General features: G+C 44.9%; 1 protein-coding gene across 1 annotated transcript in view; it reads left to right on the forward strand.

The window, feature by feature from the left end:
* The window catches only part of LOC147604212 (etoposide-induced protein), a 50051-nt gene extending 42207 nt beyond the window's left edge, over positions 1 to 7844 (forward strand). The window contains exons 7-11 of the mRNA XM_086795257.1: positions 6378 to 6463; positions 6601 to 6683; positions 6818 to 6894; positions 7134 to 7249; positions 7362 to 7844. Of these exons, the coding sequence (XP_086651383.1) occupies positions 6378 to 6463; positions 6601 to 6683; positions 6818 to 6894; positions 7134 to 7249; positions 7362 to 7431 (432 nt within the window). The 3' untranslated portion in view covers positions 7432 to 7844. The remainder of the gene's footprint in view (positions 1 to 6377; positions 6464 to 6600; positions 6684 to 6817; positions 6895 to 7133; positions 7250 to 7361) is intronic.
* Positions 7845 to 8088: the final 244 nt, after the last annotated feature.

Raw genomic sequence — 8088 nt, forward strand, 5'->3', positions numbered from 1 at the left:
GAGAGAGGTCATGACCAACAAACCCCCCTCAAGTGAATGGTGTGAACAGAGATAGGGTGTAGCAGATTACCCTGGTAGAGGCTGTAAGCTCAAAGCTTTGCGGAAAGCTTCAAACTTTTTTCTCGAAAGAGGCTTTGTAAACCCATCTGCTATATTCGCGTGTGTAGACACATAAGCCAAGTCAATCTCTCTTGCATGGAGCCTTTATGTGACATAATGATAGTGAACCTCAATATGCTTTGTGCTAGCATGCAATACTGGGTATCGTGCAACTGCCAAAGCACTCTGACTGTCAGTGTAAATGGTGGTAGGGGATTGTTGTCCAACACCAAGATCGGCTAAAAGGCGTCCTAGCCAAACACATTCCACAGTAGCTGTAAAGGCTGCCCTGTATTCAACTTCACAGCTAGAAGTGGCCCCTGTAGGCTGCTTCTTACTGAGCCATGAGATGCATGAGTCACCAAAAAGAAATAGCTACCAGTGGTTGTGTCATGGCCCTGTGAAAATGGAACAGTACAAGTGTGGGCATGGTGGTTGCAGAGTCAGAATATTTTATGATTCACATGGGGGGTGCCCGGACAGAGTTTAAGATGTGTGGACATTCCTAGGTGTGAAGGGGGGAACTAGAAACATTAAACTTTAATGTTTATTAAAGTTTGCCCCTAGGCCTTAGTGGCCCTAGGGAACTTATTAAAGTTTGGGGCCCTAGGGATTATTTTGGGGAGGAGCCACTTTTGGAGTGTTTCTCTCTCCTCTCTCTCTCTCTCTCTCCCCTTTTGGGGAGTCGTGGAACAAAAGTGAGATTACAAGCGTGGAAAAGCTGTGGAAGGAGGAGGCGGCTGCTGGAGATTGTTTGCTTCTGTTTTCTCTGTGCAAACCAGCCGTACAGCCTGTACGGACAGGCTGCAGGCTCTTTCTTGGTCCACGCTACACACAGGCGGCTGCTGAAATCTGCTGTAAGCACTCTTTCTCTGCTGGATTCTCTGCGCACAGGTCCTGTGCAGGCTGTACCAGCAAGTACACAGCCAGTACAGTACTGTACGGCTGCCGTACAGTGTACGGACAGCCAGGTACAGCAAGTACAGTTGTTGCAGGCGGTGCAGACAGGTGCTGGACAGGCCTGGTTACTCAGATTCAGGCGACCAGAATCAGGACAGCAGGCTGTTTGTGCAAGTACAACTCCTGGCACGTATCCCGAGGTGGTACAAACGGGTACAGTGCTGATTTTCAGATCTGTATTTTTCAAGGACAGCATAAGAGTGAACATCAGGAGGAGGGTACAGGCAAGTACATGCACATATGTGAAGCAGGGTTGTGGATACAAGTGCCTGCAAGTACAGATTGGTACCGGTGTTTCCTCCAGTGCTGTTTCACGAGCTGAACTTGGTAAGCCCTGTTTCTGTTCATCTATTGGGGATGCAAGCTTGACTCACCACCCAACCATGACAGCCAGCCCACAAGACCTGGCTGTCCCCACCGAGCCACGAGCTGAGCTAACTTGCAAGACGCACCGACCAATCTCTACGCCATGACGCCCCATACCGCCACGGAGCTACCCTCGTGGGCCTCGAGACTGCTGCCAGCCTTGGTTGCATGAAGCAGGTGCACGTTTGCACTAGGTCCAGGCTCCTAATCGTAGAGCTCTCGCATGGACTCACGAGATTTTGACCAACTGACTGACCTTGGCCACCTTGTATAGGCTCTTGGCCCGTCACCGGGCGTCCACACATGGGCGCCCGCTGGTCAGTCCATCCCTAGCCCAGCTCGTCAATCAACCTGCCTAGCTCTAAGCTACCCCCAGCCTCGAAGCTAGTCTTGTGTGCGTGCTGCACACAGTAGATACACTCTGTGGAGATGACAAAGGGTAAGCCAACTTTGGAGTGGCTGAAATAGAAAGTAATACAAGAAGCTTTCTATACGTCTTGTGTCCTCTCTTAAGCTATGGTGTCTTCATGATGATTCAGTAAGCTGTTTATGTTTGTTTATTCTTTCACACTTGCTCTCCTCTTGTTTCCATTGTGTCCGTTGTTGCATGCACTAGATACCCATGATTCTTAACACAACCCGCCTCCGCCTCGACGTGCTTAGCGTGTTGTTACTCGGATGTGCTCTTCTGTTCGACTCCGCTTGCTTAGTCATTTCCACCCCATCTTCTACCTGGCCTGCTCCACCACCTCTTCTCCACCCTGTTTACCCTTGTTGTAGAGAAGGGCCGACACCTTCTAATTCTCCTCTTTTGCTTCATCTCACTATAAACTAACCTGCAAAGTTTTCCGCCTGCTTCTGCTTCTAGCTCTCGTACGCTTTCAAAATGGATCAGGCCACTTCAACAAGCATCTACGTTATGGACAAGTTCTCAGGAATTGGGTTTCCAATATGGCAGACCAAGATGTAGCTACTCTTGAAGAGGGAGCAGTGAATTTGGTATCCAAAGAGCTGAGCCAACTCGTGACTCTTTACCGATGACTTAGTAGAGATAAATCTAGGCATCTTCATCAAACAATCTGTCAACAACGACCAAGATTGAATCATGGCCCCTACTAGTTTGGGGTAATCCAACCGGAAAATCCATCAAGACATTTTGCCACTTGTTCTTAGGAATTTGCAAAGGATGCAATAATTCTTCAACTCTTAAGCCTTTCAGCTTTATTAAGCTGACACTTGGTGCACTTCTACACATAATCCTCAACAAAGGATTTCATGAGTGGCCAATAGAAATGCCGGCCAACCAAGGCCAAGGTTCTATGTATGCTTGGGTGCCCCACACTAGGTGCATCATGGCACTCATTCAATATCAAAACTTGGATGTCTATCATTGGGCACACAAACCTTACCATCCTTGAACAGTAGTCCACCTCTAATGGAACACTTTTCTAATATCCTTCTCTAAGCAACGCTCATCGGATTGTGCGGAACACTCGAATCTGGTGCTGCAACCAACTTGGACCAATTACGTGTTGTGCCAGGCAGTAGAATGCTCCTGTGCAAAGTTTTTGCGAGCAAAAATGTAACCACAGCTTGCACTGCTCTCACTAAAGTGTCCAAAACACATGATGTGTGTATTAATGTGTTAAATCTCTGCACAATGTGTTAAATCTCTACATTGTTACCCCAATACGTCCTCCAAACAGAAAAGCCCCAAATTTCGAGACTCCCAAAATTTCTGTACTGCACAACAAAACTGCAAGCTAAAAAAACCCAAATGTATACTCACAGAGATTCATATGGCCAGTTGATACAGACGTGTGAGGTGACTTATAGCTCCTTTTTCTGCGCTGGTATGGGCTTTTCTTCACAGGTGGGCTTCGCTCGGAGGCAGTTGGGACTTCCAAACAAGGTGCAATTCATGAACAGAAGAAGGGTGTGTCAACGAGATCAGGGCATGAAAAAAGTTTTCCGGAAGAAGATTCCCCGACGGGCTGAAAATAGGGGGCTGCCAGGTAAGCCCAAGGAGAGGGCTGCTCAGCCCAATGTCCCCCGCTGGGCCGCCCCTCCCCTTAGCCGGCCGGGCTGGGTGGCTCAATCAGAAGCTCCGCCCAATAGGGGAGGATCCACCAGCCGAGCATGGCGGTGGAGGTTCTGTGGGCACTAGTGCCGCCTGGGTATTGTGGCGCAAACAGTCTGAAAGCGGAAGACGAGCAATGCCACAGATTATTGTCCATAATTATAGCTTTTATTGGCTATTGGAAAAAGCTATATAAGTGTGGGTTATGAGTGGGTTATTGTTGTATTTTGTTATTGTGCACATTGGGTCTGAACCCTAAACCGTGAGTGCTAGCCCACTCCCTGGTTAGTACATTGTGATGGAGACGGTCCACTGATGGTTCTGTTAGGGTGGATTTTGGTGTTATGGAATGCCAGGGCTGGTTTGACGGGGTTTTAGCCCTGATGCTCAGGGGTGATCTGACGGTCTTGGATCTATATGCTTGGGTGGTGAGCTAGCGTGCTGACGTCTTGTTTCTAGGAGATATTGAGAGGATTCTATTGTGGGAATCTGAGATTCTGTCGCGTGAATCCCTGGCAGTTGGTATCAAAGCGCCCTAAACCAATGAAGGACACAAAGGTGACACAGGGAGTGAGATTTCTGTAAGCTTTCCGATTCACTTTTCTAGAGTTTCGCAAGAAACATATATTTACCAGAATCTTTATTGCTAGGGTTTGAAGCATACTCAATTTTGAAGATACGTGCACTCGCTTTTTGCTTTTATACAAGTCGCCTGGAGGAGAGTGTCCATGTGCGGAGAAGAAGTTTGGCGAGAGTGTGTTCGAGAGAGAGACGTTTTTGGGCTGAGTCGTACATAGGCTGCATAGGGCCTAAGCAAGCAAGGCAGCCATGTGGCAACCATACGTGCCTGACCTAAGGCGGCAACAGCCCGGGCAGAAGTGGCAGCATGTTGATGGGGGCGGCGCATGGGTTTCCAAACAGCGCACATGTATAAAGCACATGGGAAAAGGGGGGGGGTGTGTGTTTATTCTTTGATTGGTGCTTGATAAAAAAGCAAGCGAACAAGTGTTTTTTACACCATTTTTCAAAGCCTGTAAGTGCCCACCATTCTTGCATAAAACTCTTACGCTGGGATGCATGACAAAAGCATATGTTTTCCTTCCGAGATGCATGAGAAAAGCATGAGCTGTTTCCCTAACACTTAATTAAAAAAACGTTTACAAGACTAGATATAGCTCTCTTGGAAAAACTATTTCTCTATTTCATGAGAAAAGCCAAGCATAAGAATGGTGGGCGCCTACCTACAGGCATTGCAAAATGTTGAAAAATGGTAACTACGGGAGGATCTTGGGCCTAAGGCTAGTCCGGGGGGGGGGGGGGGGGGGAACCTCGCTCTATCCTCCCGTTCTAGAGTTGTTTGATGTGAGTTTAAATTCCGCTTTCCAAGGCAGGAAGTTAAGGAGATTATCTGCTTGATCCCTCTCTTTACCTAACGACTCCCCTCATAGACAATCACACCTATAGGACTCTTGGGATTATGAGGACTTTGAGTTAAGTATGTTTGTGGGAGCTATGTTTTGATCTGGAGATTATCTGCTTGATTCCTCTCTTTACCTAACGACTCCCTCATTGATGATCACACCTATAGGACTGTTGGGATTATGAGGAGTTTGAGTCAAGTATGTTTGTGGGAGCTATGTTTTGATCAACTCCCAGAGTGGGAAACAAGTGACTACGAGAACAAGTTTAACTTGTGTAGAATGCTATCCTGAGTCCCTTGTAGTAGAAACTCGGATCCATAATTCTTCTTCTAATCGTGATATGGTTAGGGATCGTTTGAGACACTGGCTGGCATGATTGTTTCGAAGATGCCCTCCGATCACCAGAGTTTACTGTAAACTGAAGTTTAATCTTGAAAAGGCTGTCTATAATTTGCTATATCAACCCTCCATCAACGAAGATATTTCGTCAAATCTGATCTTGAATAACTGAGAAGTTCTTCTTTGAGAGAACATGATATCAGGGGATTTTGGATCCCTAGATTTGGAGGCAAGCATTGATTTGTGGATTCAGATAGTTAATTGGAAACTAACCATGTATTTGTCTTGCGTCTAGGAGATCTTGGGAGGATTCGGTTGGGAGAATCTCAGATCATGTCACGTGAAAATGCTCTCATCATCCCCTAAGCCGCCTCTTTATATGCATCTGTAGGCCTGGTCGGCTGGTCTAGGGCTGGTTGGTTGGCTGTCCTGCTGGTGGGCCAGCACATGGCCAAATAAAGTGTGTTCAAACTTCACACCTTGGACACCACATCTGGGCACTTGATTGGGTGCCCAAACGGTTCCAAATCGTCCTCTAAACTTGCCCTTGAGTTGGCTGATGTCTAGAGTTATGTCCACGCTGCACTTGCATCTGTGATGCACATGACACCCATGTTGTGATTGATTTTCTTTTTTTCGTTTGTTTGTTTGTTTTGTTTTTTTTTTTGCTGGGAGGAGAGGGGTGGGGGGGTGTTTGTGGGAAAGGTGCTCAATTTTGTGCACATGCACACGAACACACACATGCACACGAACACACACCTATGCATGCATACACCCACAAAGCCGACCATGCACACACGCCTTCTCTGCTCTCTGCAGCACCTCCGCTTTTTAACGTGTGATGAAGACCCCTCAGCCTTTTGGACCTTCACTCCATTTTCTCTTTGCATGTTATAGATAATCACTTAAGTTTTTCATTTGCCTCATTTAGCTTACCAATCACGACATGGTTTGTAGAAGCGGCATACGGTTGTAGCCTAATCTGACACCATCTATCAACAACATGTTGAACTCAGTATAACATTTATGCATCTATACAGTTGAGGAGAAGGGTTATGAAAGTGAGAACTTAATATAATATTCATTATCTGTCTCACATTTCTGTTATGCAGGTATTTGCTGTGAGTTTTATACCTTATGTTGGGAACTATCTGAACTTTTTCCTACTATCATGGCTATATGCCTATTACTGCTTCGAGTAAGTGATATTTTGGCCAATACATGGGGAAAAGAATTAGAAGTCTTTCCAGAGACTGCAGTATTTTCTCTAAAGACAAAATTTTGCAGTATTTTGGAGGAACTAATTCCTTGTTTGTTTATTTGAAAAAATAACAGCTACAAGTGGGGATTTGCACGATGGAGCCTTGAAAGACGACTTCTGTTCTTTGAAACGAATTGGGCATTCTTTGCTGGATTTGGTACACTACTATCACTACTGAAGCATTCTCTCAATTGCACGAAGTGCTTAAACATGTATTCACAGGGAGATCATGGAAGTGTTGTTGTGTTTGCTTTTCTTTAATATGACCGTCGTCGTAATCTCTCTTTCCAGGGAGCCCATGTGTACTTGCAACTTTTTTTTTCTCTCAATTTGTCAGTTATGGAGTCATGGCGATACTTTTCCCCCTGGTAAGGCTTGAAGAACATTTTATGTTTTTATGTTTTTATGTTTTTTTATGTTTTTTTTTTTGGGGGGGGGGGTGTTGTCTGTGTGTAGAGAGAGAGAGAGAGAGAGAGAGAGAGAGAGCACGTGTGCTTGTGGTGCTTTTTCATAGCTGGCTAGAGACCTGAAGGTAGTAGCCACGATTTGACCCTTGAGATAGGGCATAAACATTGGAATACTTGACTACTTCATGTACATTATGCAGTTTGTACTTGTAGCAACTGGTTCCCATCCAGACGCGGTGGTTGCCTCGTACAAAGGAGAGGATGCACATGCACGGTTGACGAGGCTTCCTGTGTTTGATTTAGCCCATGTATTGATGTAAGTTTTTTGGTCCATTATGACGAGTTTTTTTATTTATTGGTTTACTGCACTCCATTTTCGTTTCTCTCCTCTCCTTCACTTATTCTGAGGCTCTGTTTTGCAATTGCAGGTTGATGATTCTACGCTTGTTTCAAGGAATTACAACGTATCTATCCTCCAGAAGTAAGAGGGCTCGATAATGTTCATCAACATTGTTGTGTATTTTATTTGATAAAAAAAGGGAGTAATTCAGAACGTCTGTGGAGTCATTTATGTATATAGTCACCTACCCAAAGACCACATAGCATCTCAAGTGGGACAATCTATGAAAAGTACATGGAAAAGAGTCCTTTTTCAGTTTTTCCACCAGTGCAGGGGTTGAGATTTTGGAGCCCCATTGGCATGGTCAAGGGTTTGAATCTCCCTGCCTGCAGCTGGAGGCGACATCGTAGCTAACGTGGCTGTGCATTGAAGTGCAAGGGTGTGTAAAAAATCTCACCAAAAAAAGTATCTTTTTTCAATCTTGTACAGTGTAATAGGGAAGATCTCTTCAATTGGAGTGTCTTACATGTAATGACACTTGCAAATGTATACGAGAATCCAATTGCTTGTCTATTATTGGCCATGTTTTTATGTTATGGTTCTATCAAAAAGTAGTCTTGGGCAATAATTTGTTTTAATTATTCAGTATCGTTATACCATAAAATTCTTGGGTTGTCCTAGTAAGTAATGAAAACAACCTTAGCAAATCAAAGGTTCTTTATCTAAGTCCCGTCTTGGTCTCGTCAACATAATATTCTAATATTTTCAGTGAAAGTATTGAATTATGAATATTACACATCCATATCAAATATAAG

The sequence above is a fragment of the Cibotium barometz genome, chromosome 62, assembly GCF_041138505.1.
Source record: "Cibotium barometz isolate CiBa-2024 chromosome 62, ASM4113850v1, whole genome shotgun sequence".
NCBI classification, from domain to species: domain Eukaryota; kingdom Viridiplantae; phylum Streptophyta; class Polypodiopsida; order Cyatheales; family Cibotiaceae; genus Cibotium; species Cibotium barometz.